The sequence below is a fragment of the Atractosteus spatula genome, chromosome 9 (assembly GCF_055471065.1).
Source record: "Atractosteus spatula isolate fAtrSpa1 chromosome 9, fAtrSpa1.hap1, whole genome shotgun sequence".
Classification (NCBI taxonomy): domain Eukaryota; kingdom Metazoa; phylum Chordata; class Actinopteri; order Semionotiformes; family Lepisosteidae; genus Atractosteus; species Atractosteus spatula.
The window spans coordinates 18,089,767-18,113,819 of record NC_142714.1 but is presented as its reverse complement, the minus strand read 5'-3'; the positions used below and the strand labels follow the sequence as shown (position 1 = coordinate 18,113,819).

The 24,053-nt window shown below is 35.1% G+C and overlaps 1 protein-coding gene across 1 annotated transcript; it reads left to right on the top strand.

Annotated features, from left to right (window-relative positions):
- The first annotated feature begins 1,153 nt into the window (after positions 1-1,153).
- On the top strand, positions 1,154-23,999 carry spint1a (serine peptidase inhibitor, Kunitz type 1 a). Its single transcript, XM_088926117.1, has 11 exons — positions 1,154-1,461; positions 1,704-2,169; positions 7,451-7,608; positions 8,171-8,312; positions 16,835-17,005; positions 17,559-17,612; positions 18,214-18,339; positions 19,133-19,183; positions 20,479-20,649; positions 21,045-21,104; positions 21,734-23,999. The coding sequence occupies exons 2-11, from the start codon at positions 1,755-1,757 to the stop codon at positions 21,922-21,924; spliced, it is 1,539 nt and encodes a 512-aa protein (XP_088782243.1). The 5' UTR covers positions 1,154-1,461; positions 1,704-1,754; the 3' UTR covers positions 21,925-23,999.
- The last annotated feature ends 54 nt before the right edge of the window (positions 24,000-24,053 follow it).

The window sequence follows — 24,053 nt, the reverse complement described above, 5'->3', positions numbered from 1 at the left end:
TTGACAATTAAAGCTAGTCCAGGATAGTCTATGAAGAGTACTGTCCAATTGCCCAAACAGGGTATCACATTTCTGCAAACACATACTTTTGCCCTTGAAAATGTTGTCGTCCATGTATATTGTGCAGGAATGTTTTCAACTTCTATCTGACTGCTCCAGTTGCAAGAATTTGTCACACACTAGGTTTGTGTGACTGAGAGTAGTTTTGGGTTGGCAGACTTTAGCTGTTGAAGCTGGATAGCACATCATAACGCTCAGCGGATATACTGTCTTATTATCCACGATGACCTTTGTTACACATAGTTGACAGCCCATTTGTGTGAAACCTCTAACATCTTTCAGTTAGACTGACACATTGGCAACACCAAGTTGTAAAGGTTTTCAAATGGACATATCAAGCTGCTATGATGAATTTAAATAATTTGTACTCTGTATGTATCGACTCACTGTTATATTCCAGAGAGGTTCCATTTGTGAAAATTGTGCTTCTGTGTGAACATTTCTATCAAATCATTCAGATGAGCAGACCATCCTGAGACATCACAGAATTCAAATAACTGATATATCTCACTTAACTCAGTCGTCTTAGTGTCATACCCATTAAAAGGTAGTAATGTCAGTTTATACTAATACATGTTATGGGACTATTGCAGACTATGCCAAGTTACTGTATATGTGGGGTAACCTTTTACTATCTTCTCTATGGATAACCAGCAGCCCTGTACAAAACGTGATGTGTTGCTGGCAGCCTCACATCAAAATGTTGCAGCTGTTAAGACAAATTAACTATTGAATTAAAATGCTAATGGTTTGTTCGTCGATCGGTTAAGAAACCTTTCCACAGTTCATACATTCTAGAGTGTATTTTTATTTTACGGATTGTTCACCAAACGGCTAAATATCTAATTACCTTGCTATGAAAATAAACGAAATAATATCAAAAGGTTTGCCCCAAGCTTATTTATCCCATAGCTCGAGAATTGTCAAATACATGTTTATCCACTTCATTGTGAAACTGGAAATACCGCACTAGCAAATCCGACGCTTTCCCAGTCACCTGTCTGCGTTCGCAGGCGGTGACAGGTGATGTCCGCAGAAGGTCGCAACTGTTCTCACACCCAGCCCCCGAGATGCGTCACCGCGAGTGTTCCGTGTGGTGTAAAATTTCACTTCCTGGGTTCTACACAGGTAGCGACACACCTGAGAAACAAAAAAGGGTTAAATTGTTTGTGTCGTCTTATTCTCGGGAGGATCCACCCAGACGAAGCTTGAATGAGTCAGTCTTGACTGAAACTCGACAGTGAGGTTTTTTTTTTCTTTCCAACATAGGGGGAAGTAAGTAAAACGGAGGTTTATAAAATTTCACCCGGTCTACATGCGTATTTATTCTGGACTGGTCAAGAAGGGGGTTGCTCGAGATAAGCCGTGAACTAGAGCGGAGATTCCATCTCGAGCAGTAGGGTAAGTGTGGCCTTATTATAAAAAAACTGAAGTATTAGTTGATTTTCATATATATTGTGAAAAACGTAAAATAACCGAATACAAAACGTTTTACTCTTTCTGTTCAGATACCAACTAATTTAAACAAATTAGGCAGCCCAATATGTGTAATGGTCAATGTGTAGATCATTCCAAAGTAATAAGCTACAGTAAAGCTGTGAGACAGGTAATAATCTTATCATTCCTACTTGGTTATTTTACAGCACACCAAGAAAAAAACAATTAAGCCCAAAGCCCTTTTACCTTTCTTGAAGATGACTTCATTTCATGTTGGATTGTTCCTATGCACTTCACTGCTCTTGCAAATACTGTACTCGGTCAGAGTAGAGGCACAGACGTACGGAGAAGAATGCTTAATAAACTTCACCACGGGGAGGCCTGGCTTCGTTCTGGATACAGACGACTCGGTAAAAGAGGGAGCAACTTTTCTATCATCTCCCGAAGTGCAACGAACAAAAGAATGTGTGAGGGCCTGCTGCAAAAACCCGAAGTGCAACTTGGCTTTGATGGAAAACGCGGAGGAGGAGGGCTTGATCAAGCATTGCTTTCTGTTCGATTGCCTTTACAAGCAGACTTACGTGTGCAGGTTTGCTAAAAAACAAGGATTCAGCAATTATATATCGAAATCCGTCAACAAGGAATTCGTGGAAGGACCCCAAACCAATCCCGGTAAGCCGCAAACCGTTCACTTCCTATTTAACAGGGTCGCATGGTTGATCTGTACTCCTTTAAGTTGGAGTACGTAGGAGTAGCTGAACATCTTCCAGTAGTTTGCTACTTTTAACCCGTCAGCTTCTACAGTAGAAGTTTAAAACAAGTGTTTTCGCTTTATTCCAACACTACATGACCTACATTTTATACAGCGTTAGCTTAGTTGTCAAAAACCTGACAACATTTGGAATTCGAGCTTTTGATATCGTTAACCAAGGACCAGGGGCTAAACATTGAGAGGTTAATGTGTAGCTTATCTGACAAGTGTTGAAGAGAGTTCTTGATGCAAATGAATGCTGCTTGGGGGGCTTGGAAGTGTAAAGGTCAGTTTTGGATGTCACAGAATTGAAGTTACGGTCCCAGTGCCATTTAGAACTGTGTTCCAGAATTACATTTTCGAGTAGTAATGGGAATATTAACGATGTGTTGTAATATTGTGTGGAACCCCTCTAAAAATGAATCTTTAATACATGGTCTGATTTGCTACTCATTTGAAATCTTTCAACATTTTCAAGCTTTCTATAGACTTTCATGCAACTAGCAAATATTTTTACACCAAATACATTAGCTGAAGTAATAATATTCAGTTCATGGATTCATTTCTTATTTCAATAGGCAATGGCTAACATATGGCATTAGAAAGATTTCAAACTAACATAGCCAAGGAGATGTTCACCTTAACGTTTTATTCTTCTGTTTAAAGGTTAGATCACAGTATTTTAGAGGGTGTCCAAAGTCTAGTTTCCGAGCCCAACATTAGGTCTTCAGATTCCAGCTTCAATATTAGACCTAGAAATTCACCAGAAACACGAGTCCTTCACTTTAAAAGTACAATTGTTTTCAATATGCCAATACGTCATTTTTTGGCATCAAAGTACACCTTAAGTGTAATAATACTGAAGTTATGGTGACTGGATCGTTGTACCAGCTATAGGACTGTTCAGTTAAGAGTACTGATGGTGCTTGAATCAGTCCACTTGGACCATCTTTAATCCAAGTGTTATATTGGAAATGCACCACAATGTTGTTAAGGTCCTTTTTCATCTTTATAACATCGCTTGTCTCTTCCAACCTTCTACAGAGGAGTTGGATGCATTTGTCATTTCTAGGCTTGAGTATTGTGATGTAGTGCTTGATGCTGTATCCAAACATGTCTTAAACAAATGTTCAGAACTCCCCTTCTTATATCCTATCTAAAACAAAACTTTGTGAATATGTCTCTCTTATTTTAAGTTCATTGCATTCACTACATGTGGAGATTGAAAAGCAGTATATAAAAGCAAGGAATTTGTACTATTCACACATAAAATTCACAATATAACTGCTCACATTTAAGGACTGGAATCTTTTGGGTCCAATATCACTGAATTTATGTTGCAAAATTGCTGTTTTTAATTCTTATTGTTTTGAATGTTTGACATGTATTATTGAACCATATGCACATAAATGGAGTACAGTTTATGCCTGTTTTTGTCCATTAATAATGTATGAAAGTTATGTTGCAGATTTTGTCAACAACATTTTACCATATTGGAGAGCATTTACAAGACCATAGATATTGTTTCAGTGATCTGTTTCTTTCTTTTAAATTAGAGATTTCATTGTTATTGAAGAATATTCTGTCTGCTGTTTTCAGCTGTATGTGATCAGTCTTAAATTCTGAATTCAGTACATTGTTTTGTTCTATATCTAACCAGGGTAAAGTGCTCTCTTAGAGCATGTTGGATGAATTTCATTTTTTAAGTTTGAGGTTTTATTTTTTTTAAATCTTTATTTTTAAATAATAAATATTCCAAAGATCATAACCAGTTCTTAAGATTTATTTCACTGTGGAGTGTTAATGAGGAATTACAGTCTCACCTGGATCTTCATTCTCATCAGATGTTTCTTTGACATTACAGTATGTGAATAACCACATCTTCTGATTCAGAATAACATGAAACAATTCTTCTGTCTGAAGCCTAAATATACAGCCTAAATGGGAATAACATAAAAGGCTTAGTTTCTAAATGTAAAGTCAAACATTAAGTTTAGTTTTTATGCAGGTAGAGTGAGAAGTCTGTAATTCTCAGAATAGTCTGTGTAATAAAAGCATGCATGGTCCAGAGGGTTGTGGACTAGGGACAGCACTCTTTCCAGGCTGACAAGACACTTTCTCTTTTGATGGTTGCGTTGGAAATGATATTGCTGTTGATAACATGGTATTCAGTGCATAACCTTTCTATTACCTTTAAAATGTGAAATGCATTTTCACTGTGTGCAGTTGATTGACAGAGTTGAGTACATGAACTTTAAAAATAGTGCAACATATCACATGTCCTTTTCGTGGAGGAGTATGAAATTTGAATAAATCCAAAGTGTTCTAACATTTCTTTTACTTCCTCCTGTCCTGACATAGTAATCCATATTTCCTGAATTAGTTCCTAACTAAAAGGAAGATTTATTCAAATAGGTTTATCAAAGACAAGAATGTAGTGGAAGTATCTAGTACAGTACTTAAACTGAACACACCTTTAAATTGTAATGATTTTTATAGGAGAGAAAGTAGCATAGAAAGTGTATTTAAGTGTTTTTTGTAGGTTAAATTTGCCTATAAATGTAAACCATTTCAGTGATTAGCTGATTGAGGCAACATAAAGGTTAAATGAATATGTTTAGCATTTTTCCAAAATATCTGTGTTTATCTGTGTATGTTAAGATGAATTTCTTCAGATCTGGTTTTCAATTCAAATTCTGTCACTTGATTGAGCCAATTACTGGACAAGTTAGCCAAGCTTAATGGGATGTTTAGCTGTTTAGTTAGTGATTGAAGATGCCAGTGAAACCTCTAGAGTGCATTTCATAATTTGAGGATAAATCTTCTGTGGATAAATCTTGAAAGTCATGGCATAAATGTCACATGATGCATTCAAGCCATAAGCTGCTTATTAACCTCCATAACCCAGGTGTCCACTACTGGCTAGAACAAAAATATGCTTGCACTTTGGCATAAATCTGCCAGCTATATTACACACAAACCACAGGCATGCTTCTCCTTTCATTTTGCATCACAGATACCTGATCAGTGATTTTATTTGGTGATGGCTGAGTTTTTCATTTGTGTTTACCCTCTGGCGTTCATTTATGTTGCAGTCTGGCAGTTTATTTGATGCCGGATTGATACAGAAAGTTTCAAGTGATGCATCGTGTATTAGGGTTGGTCAATATTATGATAGATCTTGATGTTTCCTGATCATGTTAAGAGTATTGATTTTGACGTGTTGAAAAGCTGTGTTATACTGTATTATGGCATATTATTATACTATACCCTGTAAAAAGGAAAATAAAAATAATCCGTACAGAATTCAGATGCTGACTAGGCAAAACCTCTGTAGAGATAAGTCAGGTCAACTGTTTGATGCAGTCTGCTCTGATTGGTGTCAGTGAGCGTGTCACAGAAGTACAGCACAATATGACTTCCAGGACTTGGAGACCAGATGCATGGTTGTATTATCTCAGTGGGACAGAATAACACAACACTGTTCTGTATTTGCAACCTCTTTGCTTTAAAGAGTGGCCACACACTGTCCTAGCTTGTACTCCAAAATAATTATTTTTATTAATAATTGCCCATGTGCTTTATATATCATTTTTCTGTTGAACTAAGTCTATATCCTAACCACAACAGCCATCATAAAAGCAGTGTTTGAATGGAAGCTAGAATACTGAAATTGAACAAAGTAGATGCATTATGTCTTAACATAATGCCAGCCTTTAGTTTGTAAAGGTTTTTCTTCAGATTGTACTGTCCTCTTTAGAACACCACTCACAGCCTGTCCCAGACATGGTGGAACTGTAGTTTTATGTCATATTTATTGCTTTCTTTTGCAGTACACAGCCTTATATGATAGTTTATTTGCACTGGTAACATTGTCATAATTTACAATGTTATAGCTTCTTTAAGATGAAGCTTCCTTGCATCATTGAGCTAAGTAAGAAAAAATGCATGACAAAAGAGAATGTTTCTTAACGTCGGCTTAGCTAGTAACTCCTATGAAGCACGTGATCCGTCGTGCCCCATTTTACAGGGAAAGCTCTAAAACCTGCTGGATTGGTGAATCCCTGTACAAGCCTATGCATGTTAGGTGTTCATTAGGCAGCCATGTCTGCTAATTACATCATTTGTATCCCCCTCCTGTCAGTATAGAGTAAACTAAACTTTTAAATCTGGAAAGGTCAGTTTGACCTCAAGTAGTGACCCCATATCTTAAATATTATTTCCTTTTCTTTTTTTTGCTATTCAGTCATTTTAAATTGTTGATGAAAATAATGTTTTAAGGAACCACTCCATAGTATTTATTCTTGATGATATCGTTGAGTTTAAGGGCTATGCTGCAAATCAAGATCTTCCACAGAAGACCTGTCTAAACTGGGATATTCATTTTACATGTGTAAGCTTTCCTTAATGACCAGTGTGTCTCCAGTCTCCAGAACCTACTCTGACAGAGTCAGTGACTTTCTGTTGTATCTCAACTTTAAATACTGTATGAAGATCTAGCTTTATATATGTTTTTTGTTTTGAAACCTATTCCGTTGACTGTCACCTTCACAGCCTGTGGTGTAGAGAGGAGGGTGTCTGGCTTTTCCTTTCCTAGATATCCATTTTTTAGAAATATAAAATACGGTCTTAAGACCATTACAATGAACTTGTTTACCCCATTTTGTAATATACACACATAGGAGAGCTTTAAAGACTTTATGACTTCTTTATTTTTGTAATCGCAGGGTTTTCATTTTTCACAAATTGAGTGGTACTGTATATTTTGGAAACAGGTCTGTATAGTAAGGGGAGGGAAAGTTTAAAAAAACATTTGTTGAAGTAATTTTCTTTGTGAGTTAAAAGTCTCTGTACAAATGCATTTTCCCCCCACATCACAAAAGATGGATACGCATATATACAGTATAATTTACTGAGTTTGTGATCTTTGTTTTTAACCTGAATATTACATTTAACCACGTAGTATGCTTATCACATCAATTATTCATGTTCAAAATCAACATCACTTGCCCTGGGTGGTTAAATTTTAAGAAGTGTTCACAATTGAAATTGCGTATATTGTCCAAAAAGATTTTAACAAAACAGTGATATTTTAAATATTTAACTGATAATTTTCAGATGGGTTTTTTATTTAAAATAAGCAAGCTGGTTTTTATTTTTTCATTTGTTTTCTAATCAAACCTTTATTTGGTTTTGTTTTAGATGTTGATGACAAACCTCCAATTGCCAATGCTGGCCAGGACAAAGTGGTCCAGCCCCACGAGACAGTGATTCTGAATGGTCTTGAAAGTACTGATGACCACAAGATTGTCCATTACCAGTGGAAAATGATCAAGGGAAACCCATCAGCCAAACTGCAGGTGGGTGACTTTTGAGAAAACGCACTGTATGGCATGGCTTAATCACACAATTTAGTGAATTAAATCCTGTTTAGCTAAGCAAATAACTTTCTTTACCTTCATCCTCATCAAAGTTCTATTAAAATTACATTACAACATTAACCTTCTATAGGTTTCTAATACATTTATTTTCTGTAAGATAAATATCAGGTATGGGTTTTCTGATATAATACTGCTTTCTATAAGGATAGATATACTACTGATATTTAGTTCAGGTGGGTAGCTGCGTCAGCATGCGTAGGCTGCAAAGGAACAAGTAATAGGTTTATTCTATGCTGAAAAAAGAAGAAAGAAAACACAACGTTTCGGCTGTGGAGCCTTCTTCAAGTGTCTTCATCAGGTGACACCTGAAGAAGGCTCCAGGGCTGAAACGTTGTGTTTTCTTTCTTCTTTTTTCGGCATGGATTAAACCTATTACTTGTTCCTACTGATATTTACATCTGTTACACTTTGAGAGTGCTAGGAGATTTGATTGAGAAATTTAGCTAAGCTGGACTCAATGAATTCTTGTTTTGCATCCTAGAAAACTGAACTGGTTGACCAAGCTCAGGTGACTGGTCTCGTACCTGGGATGTACGTCTTCCAGCTCACAGTGATGGATGAAGCTGGGCAGTCTGACTCCGCCCAAGTGAACATTCTTGTGCTCACACCAGAACAATCAGAAAGTGAGTATTGTACAACCACCACAGTTTGGGTTTGGGGTTAACCAGATGAAAGTGTCATTCATTCTGGGGTTGCTTGTTTATTCATACCAGGCCTAGAGTTGATCACCACTGAGAGAGACTGAAGTTTTTCCATAATGTTTGTGTTCTTCATCCAAGTTTGAATTTAATCCCTCCCCATTGGTTTGTCTTGTGCAATTCTGTTTGAGGTTTGATCTTAATGAGGATCAGTTTGATTGCTTATACTGTGTATTACCTTCTGTAAGCCTGTATAATAATTACCATGTGTCTTTATATAAGTGCATAAAAATATCACAGTTTAAGTTGAGAAGACACTTTTCTTTCCCCACAATTTTTGACAGTTCTAATTTAGGTTGTTTAATAATACTTGCTAGTTTTGGGTAACAGTATTTTATTCCAGTTTCATAATATTAATTATATTGTTGTTCTCAAATATATTTTACTCAAATATATAGTGGAAAAATGTTTTTCACATTTCACAAGTAGTAATATCTAATTTTTCAATGAAAGTTTTAATGCATTTTAAATGCAGAATATGTACTACTGTACATATTCCTGTTTAATGCATTATTAAAATCAGATTTTTTTATTCCTGCTAAGTAGTCCTTTTGTTGTCTATTTTCCAGACATCACATAGATAAGCTTCACTGTAATTATTGGTATTATCCTGAAATATGTTTGTTTTGGACGGCATGGCTTTACATTTCAGAACAATTCTAACAGTGCAAGAAAGCTGCATATAATAGGGGGCCATTTGTACATCATGCATGTTTGGTTACTAGTAGCTTATCGACCTGAGGAGCTCATCCAAACCTTTTATTGAAAGTACCCAGGTACCAATCAATAATCAATTTTAATACCATGGCTTAGCAGTGTGTTTTTAATCCTAAATGATTTTTTGGACCTTCCGGTTGTACTCTCATTTTCATGTTTTGCAGCTGTGTATAATGTTGTATTGTTCTGTTGATTTAAGATTAACTTTTATCAGCCCTGTACTCGGCAGGTATAGGAAAAGATAATGTCTACATTGCATATAATAAAGAAAAAACTTGTAGACAATGTAGACAAAAACAGTCTGTTGAAAGAGCTCAAGAATACATTTATAACTTAAACTACTTCAGATCCCCTACAAGTAGATACTTGATGAAATGGCATTTGTTTTTTTTATTTTTTGCAATAACTAGCATTATTCTTGACCTTCAAAATGTTCACACTTTTATTTAAAATAAATTTAATCTGAAAAATGAAATAAAACTTCTTAACATTTATCATTCTAGTGGTATCAGAACTATCTCAGTTATTAGAGAATCTCTATTAATAAAAAGTCATTTCATGATGCATATGAATTAAATTATAGGCATAGAAAGAGGTATGTAAAATGTTAAAAGCAAAAACTGTATTCTGTCTTGCTTGTATTTTTGTCTCTTATAAATACATAGCCAACCATTGATGAGGTCAATTTTTTTTATCAATTTGTAGTTTTAATCTGTTTCCTTCTAAGAAAAAAAATCTTATCCGTTATATTTACAGTATAAGGATGTTTTCTGTTGTTCATAAAAGTTAATCTTAGAGATACAGAGCTCCTCCATGTCTGAATGACTCCCTTGGGGCAGGGCTGTCCAAAATTATTGATGGGAATTTAAATTTCTGGTTCCTTGTTTTGTGGACTAGAAGTAAGAAGTCTCTTACTGTCCCTTTTTTCCACATTTGTTTTATAATACTCCAGCAGTCACCTTGCCTTCAGGATAGATAGGGGTCTGCATTAGTCTCTACAGGTTCAATCTAGAGAGATACAGAAGATGACAAAATGCTTGCAGTGGAAAATAGAAACCCCATAATCACAGGTGCAGTCTACTGAAATAAGATAGTGCTGCACATATTCAACTCTCTTCCACCAAAGATTTCCAAAGTGCTCATTTAGTGGTGTATCTGAAGAAAATCATTTTAACTCAGCTATTAATATGCTAAATCAGTTAATTACTGGATTGGATTGGACCGATTCAACAACTTCTTCCAGCTTTACAGGCGCCGGTGCTTCAAAAAGAGTTGGAGAAAAGTTAGATACAGTAATCCTCTATAAGCAGGACAGCCTATCTTATCTAGTTTGAGAGCTGTTGAGGTTGTATTGTAAATGTGACTTTTTAAATTTGGACCTTTTACTTTTCCTTCATAATACAACAACAGTTTGGCTCCACCAGCTCTTTCAGTCTGTACTGGCTGCAGTTGGTAATTTTTTGTGATGTCATTTTTTGTTTCTTGAGTGTATAGATTGAGATATCTTTGAAAATACCAGCTAGTTAAGAATTTCCACCATAACAAGGCAGAAACATTTAAAATACATTTCTTATAAGACATTGTTATGAAAAAAATGCCTTAGGGATTTTGAAGTAGAAGAATTGTTCTTCTTTGATCCTGTTCTACAAGACTGGTTCTGCTTTTCAAAGTTCAATCTGAACACATACATTTTTTCCCCAGTTGTTTGACTTTTAAAGTCAACAAAACTTTTCTAGACAAAAAGTCTATAGTAATATGAAGGAAATGTTAAAAATATTTACTGAAATTGTTGCATGTCCTGTCCTGCATTTAAACAAAACAGTCTCTGAGAATTTCGACATATTTATTTATAGTGATGAAGTGACTGATAGCCTGTAAGTAACAAACAGTGCAGTTCCTTATAAATGCATAACTCCCTTATTAGTTTTGTTTTTCATTCTTTCTTTCTTATTTTTCTAGAATCTGTTTTCTGAAACTGTTCCAACAAGGATTTTAGTTCAAATCAATTAATTGATTGAATTTGAGTCATTGCTGGGATTTATTAAGATTGAGGCTGATGGATTTTGGCCAGGCTGAGAAACCATGCAATACTGTCATAAAATGGAGTAATTGTCAACTGCTCAGATCACTTATGTAGAATTCCAGGAATTAAGTTGTTGGTAAAATACATTATTGGATAGAAAACCATAAATTAATTATTATATCTTGAAATAAAAATGACAGATAAAGGTATTGTAATTCTACAGTATTGCTATCAAAGTATATTAGATTAAAATAGATTGGAATGAGGTGAATAAAGCAGTTTTATATAATAGTAGCAAGGCTTGTTTTTTGTTTTAGGAGTGAATGTTGAACTTTGATCAAAGTTCTAATTTGTAGAAAGGGATGTGCCACATTGCAATATATATTATAAAAGTATTTAACTCGGGCCATATTCTGTTGGATTATTCTGCTTGTTTACATGAAACGAAACATGAGACTGTACATTTCCTGTCATTAGAGCATTTTGTGACAGAATGTGATGTTCTCTAGGACAGACATTCATTTAAATATCATTCTTCCCCCATTTGCTAAGAGAGACAAGTCTCCTAGTTTGTATTTACTGGGAATTTCGACTGTATACTGTATTTCTACTGTTTGACTGAAAAGCAATATGCACCAACCTTGGTCACAAGGTTGTCTTCCATTGTATTTAAAATGCATCTTCAATCAATAGCTAAAGATAAATTTGTTCGATTAAACCATTAGTAACTCATAAGAATATATACCGTTTTTCTGAACTGTGATATTGTCTTCTGTGTGTTAAGCTGTTTGCTGCAACACTCTTGAACCCAATTAAGGGAAAATCTAAGAGACATTTTTAGGTTCAGAGGCTTTAAGCAATTTTACATACTTTTGAAATACAGCTAACAACAATTTTACAAAGTTAGTTATAGTTAAGGCTTTGTTTTACTACAAATTTCAGTAAAATTTGATGTTCTGAAGTGTATATTTACAACAAAGGTGAATAGAAATTAGTCTTAGTCTTCATGATTTTAACCTGTTTTGTGAAACAAAAAATAAACTAAAATATTTGCTTTGCTGAGCACTAAAGAAATTAGTTTGAGAGATGCTTACTGTTTGAGAGATGCTTACTGTGTGTTTGGCACAAAGGATACAATACTCTGCATTTATATTAGTCAAAAATATCATATGCCAGTTAAATTTAATAATTGTCTCTTTCTGTCTTGGACAGATAAGTAATTTTCTCTTTGCATGCAAGAGTCATTGATAAGCGTTTTTCAGTTTAGAATCTGACTTTACAATCTACTTAATGGGTGGAAAGTTTAAAGAATGACACTTCTTTTCAACGAAGTGACCTTCTTTCTAGAAATTGGTACTATTAAAAACAGGGGAGAAGAAAATATATTTAGGTATTCTAGCCCTGTTCTGCTTAGGAATTCTTGCTATATCTAAATGCTTGGACTTTTGGCAGTTAAAATAACTCCTTGGGTGTATTATCAAATAGCTTGAATGTTTAGCACGAATTAATTCCATTGTCGGTGCTACTGTGTGCTTTTTTTTTGCTTTTTGTTGTTCACCTTCTTATACCATTCCTGAACTAACGTTAATTCAGCCATGTCCTTTTTTAATGTCATGGGTAGTTATTACCAAGTCACTGCCTGAATTCTCCCTTCTGTCTATAATGGTGAGGGTTTTATCTTGTAGTTTAGCTATAACCTTCTTAAAACCCTAATGGAAAAATTTATGGGTTTAAATGCAAATAAGGTCTAATTTGCATGTCTCAGTGTACAACCACTTGTACTTTGTATTTTGAAATTCCACTTCTAAGAAACAAGACTAACATTTAAACAGTTTACAGAATACATGTCATGTTAGCTAAGGCTTTATTAAAAGTGAAAGAAAACAAAGCAGGAAATTAAAGGTAAAGTATCAGCCATTTGCACCAGTATGGAAATATCAGATCTTCTGTAACATGAAAGCAGCTTTGACCAGTATGTTTGCCTTGTAAAAAACGTGGAAATAGTTTGCTGGCATCTTGAAATTCCCCTGTATGGACAGGTGTAAGTCATGTACTATATTTGAGTGTTCTTCTGTAACTATTCACTCATTCGTTAAAAGTAATTTTGCCCTTTTATATTGGTTGTGTCCATTTGATGAGCCATAAGGGCGGAGCGGTGGCTCTGTGGCTAAGGATCTGTGCCTGTCACTGGAAGGTTGCCGGTTCAAATCCTGCAGCTGGCAGAGGAATCCTACTCTGTTGGGCCCCTGAGCAAGGCCCTTAACCCCAACTGCTCCAGGGGCACTGTACAATGGCTGACCCTGCGCTCTGACCCCAAGCTTCTCTTCCTGTCTGTGTGTCTGTGTCTCATGGAGAGCAAGCTGGGGTATGCAAAAAGATGAATTCCTAATGCAAGAAATTGTATCGGGCTAATAAAGCAACATTATTATTATTATTATTATTATTATTATAACGCCCTGCTTTGCACCAGTATTAACATTTTGTGGCATTTGTTTTAATTAAGCTTGGAGCTTTTTATCAACTATGATTTTTTTTTATGAAAGTTTGGGAAGGAGGGCAGGACCCAAGTTCTTCACAACTCTTTACTGCTCTTATTCATAATCCTCCATATCACGGTAATCTATCAATACCAGAGTAAGACTCTTTCTTGTGTTCCTCTGTCCACCCCTCCTCCCATCGTAACCTTCATACAGTAGCTCCCCCTTGGTTATCTCCTCACTCTGCCCATGGATCCTAACTTCCTTGTTCTATGGCCGGGGGTTGACCCTCAGTCGAGCAGGTTATGCCAAAACTATGTCTCAATAAACATTCCTGAATACATTTTCCTGTTGAGTAGTATTCCTGATTTAATATCAGTTAATATTCATTAACCCCAAATCTACAGGGGGTGTATTGGATGTGCTTGTATTTAAATATTTTGATTTTCTTGGTAGTTTAAATGGGGGCTGGTTTCTAAAGAAATTCTAGCAAGCCCAGAATCAAATACAGGATGGAGCATTCGGTCCATTCCAAACTCGGTGTGTGTTGAAACAGGAAGTGACTTACAAAACTCTCCACCTAGTCCTAAGGAACTGGTTTTTCTGGTTTCAGGGCTGAGTCACTGAGTAATAGTGCGGGGCTCTCATTTTCAGAGGTGGCGGCCTTTTTGTTAGGTGTAGCAAAACATTTCCAACATGGAATCTGCAACTCACTGGAAACTAAACCTAAAAATTCCCCCAACTTAATTGAAATTTTAAATGGATTTTAAGAAAATATAACCTTGATCAGTACCCACTTTAGATTAACATTTTTGTTTAATAAAACAAAAGATAGGGTTGGGTTAGGTTACGTGGATGCTTTTGATCAAAACTTTCATTGCAGTTTTCATTTTACATATACTTTTTAAATATATTTTTTCATGATCCCCAAATTGTACGTGTTTTCGTAGCTTATTAAAAATGCTTTGAGGGCATTTGGAATACTAAGGTCAAGGTTTATCTTTTAGCAACGCAAATGGCCTAAAAGTTATGATCTAAAATATACTTTACACTTAATCAAAACTTTATATTTTAGATTGGATTGTATCCAAAAATGTAAAATCTTGGATGAACCTGGACTTGGCTTGGTTTTAAATAAAAAGTCGATCAGATTCTTTGATTCTTGTTCAAGGTTTGATATTGGTGGCTTCCTTCTAGATAGACAGATACTTTATTGATCCCGTGAGGGAAATTACAGTGCAACAGCAGCTTTACACAGACAACACAGCCACAGTGTAACGAATGATACAATAATAATAATACAATACATACAATACAATCAGTACAGTGAGGGGTGCACTAAAAGAGTTACTCACAGTCCAGGACACACAAAGAACAAACTAGAACAGAACAGTACGCAGAAAAATCGTATTGCACATATGAATATAAGTACAGATATAAATATAAATATACCCAATACCCAATCTACCCAATACAAATTTCACTGTCTGTGTTGTATTGTTTCACTTCTCTTCAAAACCTTATGCTTTAAAAAAATAACTTTTTTGCTTTTTCACTGTGCCATGAGATTTAATTTTTTAATAATAGGAATAAATCATTCCTCTACACATCCCACTAAACAAAAATGTGATGAATGTCACATATTGGTTGGGATTTGTCCTGAAGTAGGCTTGTATATGTTGAAACAATGTTAATAAATAATTCTAGAGTAGAGGGAGTGTATACCAAGCTACTTTCTCTTTGGGATTAGTTTCTATTTCACCTTCTTGATAAGTCGTTTAGTATTAATGTTATACTTGAGTATAAAATCAAGGTAAACCTGTTTTTTTTTCTGCTGGCAGAAATGCTGCAAATTTATATGTGGTTCCATTTCTTAAATGAACTGTAAAGTGTTAAACAAGATAGCTGCTTCTTAGGTAATAGTGTACAATTTAATACATATCATATTAATGACTTTTGTCATGATACATGTTTTAGGAAATTAATAAACAGTACAGAAATAATGGATAAAAAAATATAACAGAGGAATTGAACGTAATAGGATTAAAAAGGGCCAGAAGTGGAACTCATGTGGCATGTACATAGAAAATTATCATACTGTGTTTGCACACTTGTATTTGTAATTTTAATTTCTTATTTGCTTTAGATAAAAGGACAAACATTCAAAAGTGACATTAGTGTATTTTTTTGCTTGTTAAAGCTTGATGATAAGAACTATATTCAGGGTACTGGTATCTTAATTATCACAGTAAGAATACTTTAACTAAACATTTGTATTTATTTTGGCCAATGTTCTCTGTGGTGGTTATAATGGGATGCTTGGTCCTGACAATGATTAGTCAGGACCAAAGTAAAATGGCTGACGAGTGAAAGGTGTCTAAAAATAATACCTAGGTGTTTTTAATTTTAATTTTCATATTGGACGTGTAGAAGACTACACGCAAGCAAAGTGATATTTGTGTTTTGCTTGTTTTCCTGCATAACTCTGCTGCATATGTGCTGAACTTACAGCCCTTGAATTCTTTGGAATTTGTCATTGAACGACCTTATACAGGCACCCCCTAATTATGTAACACTCGACGTGAAAATTAGGCTTTATATAACACTACCATATATTATTTCTACTAAGTTATGTTATCCTTATTAAAGGTGTCAGCAACAATGCTATTTGTCACAAAAAAAGTCCTATAAAATATCTGTTAGATTCGCAAAACATTTGCTTGAACTCTTTTTTTAGCCTGGATGGGATATTAACAATTTCGGGACTGATTGTTTGAAGAGTGTGTGGCACATTTATTACCCAGTAATTAGGCCAGGTTCCAACATTGTGAAAACACATGTGCCCCGTTTTTCCTCACCCTGATAATGTGGCATTTTTGTGAAGCTGATTAATGCTGAAAATTTAAGTTAGAAGTTAAGAGTTAAGTTAAGAAAACTACTCAAGCATGGCAAATTCCATTCTCACAGAACACGAATAAGAGACCTGAAGGGATTTGGAAGTAACTCATGGCTGACAGTGCTTAAGATGAGTTACAATTCATAATATGTGGCATTCATTTGAAATTAGCAATAATTGGTATCTCTGGTTTGAAAAATACATAGGCCTTGTGCATTATTTTGTGCAGGTTTATATTTCTTACCATGAACACTTCAGAAACAAAAAGAGCTTTAATGTGCTACAGGATTATCTTTAAATTTCCTTTTCTACTTTAAATTTGTTTCTTCCCTAGATCACTGTCTTGCGCCAGTGAAAGTTGGCCCATGTCGGGGCTCTTTTCCTCGCTGGTACTACAATGCAGCTAATCAGAAGTGTAAAGATTTCCTTTTTGGGGGATGCAAGGAAAACCGCAACAATTACTTGACAGAGCAGGATTGCTTAAATGCTTGCGATGGGGTGAAAGGTAAATGTCATTCAGTAACTGCCTGAAGTGTGTACTTGACACAGTAATATCCAATATCCAGTAAGGACAGATATTAGGACACCACAGTCTAATATCCAATAAGGAAATGCTTAATCTGCTGTTTGCCAGCAGCTACTGTATATCACCCTGCAACTCACAACTGACAACCCACTAAAGCTAAGAAGGCCAGGATGGGAGACCTCCTGGGAAAGCTAAGGTTGTTGCTGGAAGAGGTGTTAGTGGGGCCAACATGGGGAGCTCACCCTGCAGTCTGTGTGGGTCCTAATGCCCCTGTATAGTGATAGGGACACTATACTGTAAAAAAGGCACCATCTGATGAAACATAAAACTGAGTCCCTGACTATCCATGGTCATTAAAAATCCCAGGGTGCTTCTCAAAGAGAGTAGGGGTATTAACCCAGGTCAAATCCTGGCCAAATTTCCCCCTGGTCTTTACAAATCATGGCCTCCTAATAATCCCATCTATAAAGTGGCTTCATCACTCTGTTCTCCTCCCCTCTGATAGCTGATATATTTTTGTTTTGTTTTTTAGTTACAACTGATTCCCCAGTGGTACCTGGAGGTAGAGGATTTTTGCATCCTACTGGTAAGTGTTTAAGCAAGTCCTCTACAAACCTACATAGGCATGTTGTGCTGTGGCATGAACTACATGACCACTGATGGATTTCAATATAATAAAAATTAAATTTCTCATGGCTTTAAAATTAAAGTGAATATGGTTTGTTTCCTGTTATCAGACATTGTTTGATATACTTTGCATGTCTTCTGTGGGATGGAAAATGTCACATCACACTCTTTTTATAAGTAATATGCTCCAAACTGTCTTCACACCACCATTACTGCTCAGTCCTCTTTGAGTTCTTGAAGATGCTTTCCCAAAATATAGGTGAATCAGTCATAGTAGCATATTATAAAGTATGTGTAATATTATATACTAATATATTTATCAAGTAAACATAGAGATTTTGGTGAAAATCTGAACATTTCTCACATCTTGACCACTCTCATACTTTGAAAGCTGTAACTTGTAAATTCATGTCTTCTTTTTTGGTTAATTTGCAAAAGAATGGTAGAGAGTTACAGACACTCTTTCTGAAACAGCTAACATTTGATATATACATATATAAAATGAGTTTAGATGTTATGTACAAGGCCAAAGGTATTTCCTCATGTCCTGTCTCTTACAGACTGTACTGTGCCATGCTCAACATCCCAGTTCCGCTGTGCTAATGGCTGTTGTATTAATGGTGACTTGGAGTGCGACCAAATTGAGCAGTGCAGCGATGGATCAGATGAGGCTTCTTGCCAGTCCCGTAAGTTACAAACGTATTTCAAAACTGGGATTCTCACTACTGGTTGTACCAGTGAATATCTGCATTTAATAATTCAGTATAGTTTCCTTCTGAGGGAAAAACATGGCATTTAAAAACAGTTATCCGCTCAGTTTTCCAATTTGATGTATTTATTTAAAACCCTTTGTCTTGTTAAATGTTTTAAATTGATCCTCCCAGAAAGGTTGGAAGTCCTTGTCCTAGGTATGAACAAATGTACTTTGTTAATTTTAGAAAACAAATAATAAATGTATTTTGATGAAGGTGAGTTAAGCCAAAATACAGGAATGTTTTTGATTGGAAAAATACAATTTTTTGTGGGTTGTGGGTTGTTCTTAAGCCTTTTAGGGATATTTCTGTCCAGCAAACATTTGTAGGATTGTCTGTTAAATTATTCAGAGAAGAAAAAAACTTTGCATTGTGATTCCTGTTTTATGAATGTGTCCCAAAAGTTTGTACTTGCAGGGGTGTGGATTTTGTTTATTTTTATTGATATAATAGTAAACATTCTGTGTTTCTTTTGCTGAATCTTGGCTTTATAGTTAAAAAATAGATTACCATAAGAATAAATGCTCACTTCAGTTTATAGCATACTACAAATATATTGTCATTCCTATTCAGGTTTCTAAAATTATAATCCTTTCATTGTCTACACCCTGTGGTCATTTTCGGATGCTATTTTATCATTATTTTTAACCAATATCCAGATTTTTACCTGATCCTCTGATATGGTAAAAATATAATGTCTAATGTCTTAACTGTTCTTCTCTTACAGTTAATAGAACCTTTAACCGTCTCTTGGAGATTGACATTGAGAAGGAAAAAGGCAAGACTAAAGTTTTCTCCAGTGATCTAGTGACAGTTTTTATTTTTTATAATAGTACCATGATACATCTTTTGAATTATTTATATGAACTAGGTATTTAGGTGGTTGTTAAAATTATTATAAGACTGATTCAATATATCATTCCAAATTTTGTGAATTAAATTAATTGGAAATGTGATGCATTTACAGTTGTAAATACATAAAGATGTTTTGTGGTTGTGGTTGATGCATTTAGTGATGAGTTACTCGACCTGCTAACAAAGACTCTACAATAGCTAGGGGAGCATTGTAGCATTGCAAAGATATGAGACCGAACTCAATGTTAAAAGATTCCACTTTTATTTCAAAACGTTAATGCAGATTCAACAACAATGAATTGTTATATATGAGATGTTTGCTGTGCTGTTGTTATTTTTAATATCTGACGTACAGGTAGTTTGCAAGTGCTTACATATTAAAAGCCACACAAATTATAACTGCTATTATAATTCAATGTTCTTGATGACCATACCTGCATTCTTTAGCATTTGTACAGTAATGGTTAAGAAACTCCTGCAGCTATAAAGAATAGCTAAAAAAACAAAAGCATTTACAATGAGCTCTACATAACCTACGTTATGCAGTTTTTGTATTTTTCATGCACTTTGAAATTTGAAATTAGTATCCTTTTTGATTTGGGCTGTCCATATATGTTTATTTGAATTGTTAAATTTGTTTTGCGATACACATTATTCCTACCTGTGTCCACCACTGTACATAAAAGAATTAGCAAATAACAAGCCATTAATTATGTGAAGCATTTCCTATTTCCTTTTATGGTTTGTTTATCTATATTATATACAGTATATACACTATCCACAATTTATGTTAGATGTTATAAGTTATATCTATGTGAATATGTGATAAATTAATTGGATAGATAATTTTTTTTTTTAGGATTCTATTTTATTTTAGTTTTTTAAGGAAATTATAATTTATTTTGAGCCAATGTGCTCATATGAGAGGTCATTCTGTTGGTCAGAATGATTCTATAAAGGACAGCTCTTTGTTTGAATAATCCAGAACTCTCTCTCTGTGCCATGTATTGCATTATTTACAAAAGATCCCTTTTTGCTTTTCTTAAAGATTCAACTAGTGGGAGATGCAGTACGTTAGTAGCAATTTGAAAGTCTTGTGTTCAGGAACGCAGATCACTTTTTAGAAATTGCCTTGTGGCATCATTCTTATTTCCCCCGCTTTTAAAAAAATCTTGCCTACTTGTCCTTAAAAACAAACGGACCTTTTCTTTGTTCCAGTCCATTGTACTGAACCTCCCATGACCGGTCCATGCCGTGCCAGCATGACCCGATGGTACTACGACCCCCTGGATAAGACCTGCCATCGTTTCAACTATGGAGGCTGTCAAGGCAGTAACAACAGGTTTGCGACCGAGGAAGAATGTCAGAAAGCCTGCAGTGGAGTAACAGGTGTGACATCCTTTTCCCCACACAGTTTTGTGGTCAACAACATAGAAACAAAAACAGTTGCAACAAAAGGTTCTGTTTTAGTTCTGTAACTATTTTTTTTTCTTTTAAAGCATTTTTTTAGAGAGAACCACTGTTGTATTTTGTTCTATCACTGAATACAATACAACAATGCTTTGGACAATCATTCTGTGTATTCTGTGGTATTTTTTGTGGATAAACTTTTGTAATGCTATTTAAATAAATGTGGCCCTTTAAATGTAGCTCTTGATGTCAGTACTAAGTAAAATGCATTTTGATTGCAGTGAGAAAATGCTAAATTCATTTTATCTTGGAAATGAGAACATTCTGCATTGTCAAGGCTTATTTTCTTCATTTAAAATAAAATTATTTTTTAGAAAAAGACGTCTTTGCAAGAGGATTATTTGAACGTCAGGAGTCGGACAAGTCTCAATCGGGTGAGAAATTTTGGAATAATGTGGTTGATGTTGAACAAATTAACAGTAAATGCTTCCATTCACTGCCTCACATTAGGTTTTCATACAACCCCCTGGTATCTCAAGTGTTAATTTTTAAATGCTTGAAAAAGGAAAAAAAAAAAGGTAAAAAATAATATTGGCTTTATTCTACAGTACATATCCACAGAAAGGAAATTTTACTTTCTTTGGCACTGTGGTGGATTGTCAATGGATACAATGCTGACTCCTGTGAGAATTGAGCTGCTACTGTAGGGAGCCAAAATGACATTAGTTTCAAAATGTTTGTCTGTCAAACTGTTTGTCTTTTGTTTGTCTGACCTGAGTTTATAAAGAGTGGCCTAGAGCACTAGTAAACGTGGCAGTAGTAACAAAAAGTAGCAATGTGTTATTTATTACCTGCATGTAGCTGTTTACAGTAACTGAGAAGCCATTTTTATTTTATTTTCACTTTGAATAAGTCAAGAACTTATTCAAAACTTATAAGTTTTCCACCAAACTGTCAGAGAGGTTCATGTGCACCAGCACATATACAATATGTGTGCTCTTTGCAAAATCTTCTGAAAAGACTTGTGAATATTGATTCTCTTTTTTGTTCTCACTTCTTTAAGGTTCCATTGCTGTGGCTGTTCTCCTTGGAGTTGCCATAGCAATTGTGCTGGCCATTTTAGGGTATTGCTTCCTGAAGAATAAGAGAGAACGGGCCAGAAGGCAGCCGCGTGTGAATGTTAACGGCTCTACCATTTCCACCACTGAAGACACTGAGCGCCTTGTCTACAACACCACCACAAAGCCTGTCTGAGAACCTCACCACACAGACTCATCCTCTGCCAAAGGCTTTCTCAGTTTGGCGTAGGGGAGTGGACACAGGATCTTTTTAATGCTAATGTTATTTAGCCTCTTGTGATAAACCTACCAAATAATCCACATTTGAAGTGCTGTCATGACTTTACCAGGTGCCTCTGCTTTGAAATGCCTCCTTTTTAGATTTATCTCAGGCCAACTTCTTCCTAACAATTTTACTCCAGGTCATCCTTTTGCAAACCTATAGCTCTCGGGGTTCCAGAGTTTCAAATGGGTAAAGGTAGCATCTTCATCCATATGTTTAAGTGGGTCAAGTCTTATTGGCTTTTAAGAAACACATTATATCTGCTTGAGTAACATCTATTCAACTGCGAATTTGTGCACTTTCATTAAAACCTTTGCAATGAGATGCCAAGCATGTGTTCTGTGTTTTACCTCCCATATTTTACACTTGTTGCTGTACTTAAACTAAGAGCTTGATGGCAAATGTAATATGTAGTGTATTTTTAATTTTGGGGGGGATTTATGAAAATGGAATGAGATTTGTATGACCCTCTAGTCCTTGGATGGGAGTGGTTGTTCCTCAGATTTTAAGATTATTCACACTTTTTTATGCTCCATAGAGGCATCTGAGGGCATTTATTTAATAGTTGTAAAATGTGCTTAGTTGGAAATGTATAGAAGTATTTTCTTTTTGTTAGTGGTGTTGTAATAGAGGGTAGGTACAAAGTTGATTTTCCACTAGGCATGTGTTGGTAACACAGGTATTGATTCTGTGGATTGCTATGTTGAAAGATGTCTATGCAAGACAAAATATTTTTCCCTAAGAGAGAACCATTCTGATACTACTAACATGTCTTATCAGCAGATGGATTGTATATACAGTTTATTCTTGTGTTCACCGTTTTCCTTAATGTAAAGATGTCCTTAATGTGATTGTCATGTGATTTGCTAACAGCCAACATCAATAACTAACCTGTTTCCATAAATAGTTGTGTACATATAGTCATATATAGAGATACACATGTGCAAATAGACACGCATGGATGCAAACACTCAAACAAGCATGGTGAATTCATTTCCACCTGAATACTGAAAGTTCACATTTTCTAGAAGAAAATGAAAGAAGTCCAGTACTGACTTAAAACTCTGCATTAAAAAATCTGCATATTGATTCAGATATTAAAAACATGATACCATAAAAATATAATTCAGACAATATTCTGTTAAGAGTTAAATCAGTTTGAAAATTGTTGACTGTACAATAATAAACAAAAAACATAGCTAAAAGAAATTATGTAATGAACAAATGTTCCTTTGGTTAGAATTTTCTAAAATCCATTTGTAACTTTTGCCTTACGTCACTCTATTTTGAAACAACCAAGTATATTGCGCTATTTAAAAAGTATACTGCAGTTTAGAGAAGGGTTTTGGAGATTCTGTGGGTCTACAAGCATTATGGAAAATGGAAGTGAGGGGGGAGAATACAATATATTTTTGTGTGTGTGAATGAATCCACTCTGTTCTGAATCCATCAGCGCTTTTGAGAACCAGCTATTGTTAAAACCCACCAAGGACAATTACAAGTATCTTCTGGTAAAGAGAAAACTGTTTTAGTTGCTCTTTCTCATTGACACATTTTAAAAGGTTTTGTTTCCTAAAATAAAACTTATAAGCCTGGCATTAGACCATCTTGGGTTTCTTTCGGTCCTTGCTTTATCTGTGATACTGTTTTCCGCAAGCTTAAAATTTCGCCTGTGGTTCTTGTCCAGGAAGACCTACTTCTCCAGTGTCATGCATTTCTTGTATTTTATTAGAAGTACTCCAATATTTGTTTGCTTGTTTTATCTCATTTTAACTAAAAATATTTGGCTTTGTTTTACAGTTTTCTACTTCAGGTACATTGCTGATAGCTGTGTTGTACGTTTTTTACTGTTCCATTGATATTCACCTTTTTATTTTTTTAGTAATCGTTTTAATGCAGTGTTTTGAAGTGTCATTATGTTGAAGGGCATGCTATTTTCCTACTACTGTATGTAACAATAATTGTAATAAAGGGGATTAAAGATTAAACTAGAGAGTATTTTGCATTGAATTGATTTTACATTGCATGTTGGTAATGATATT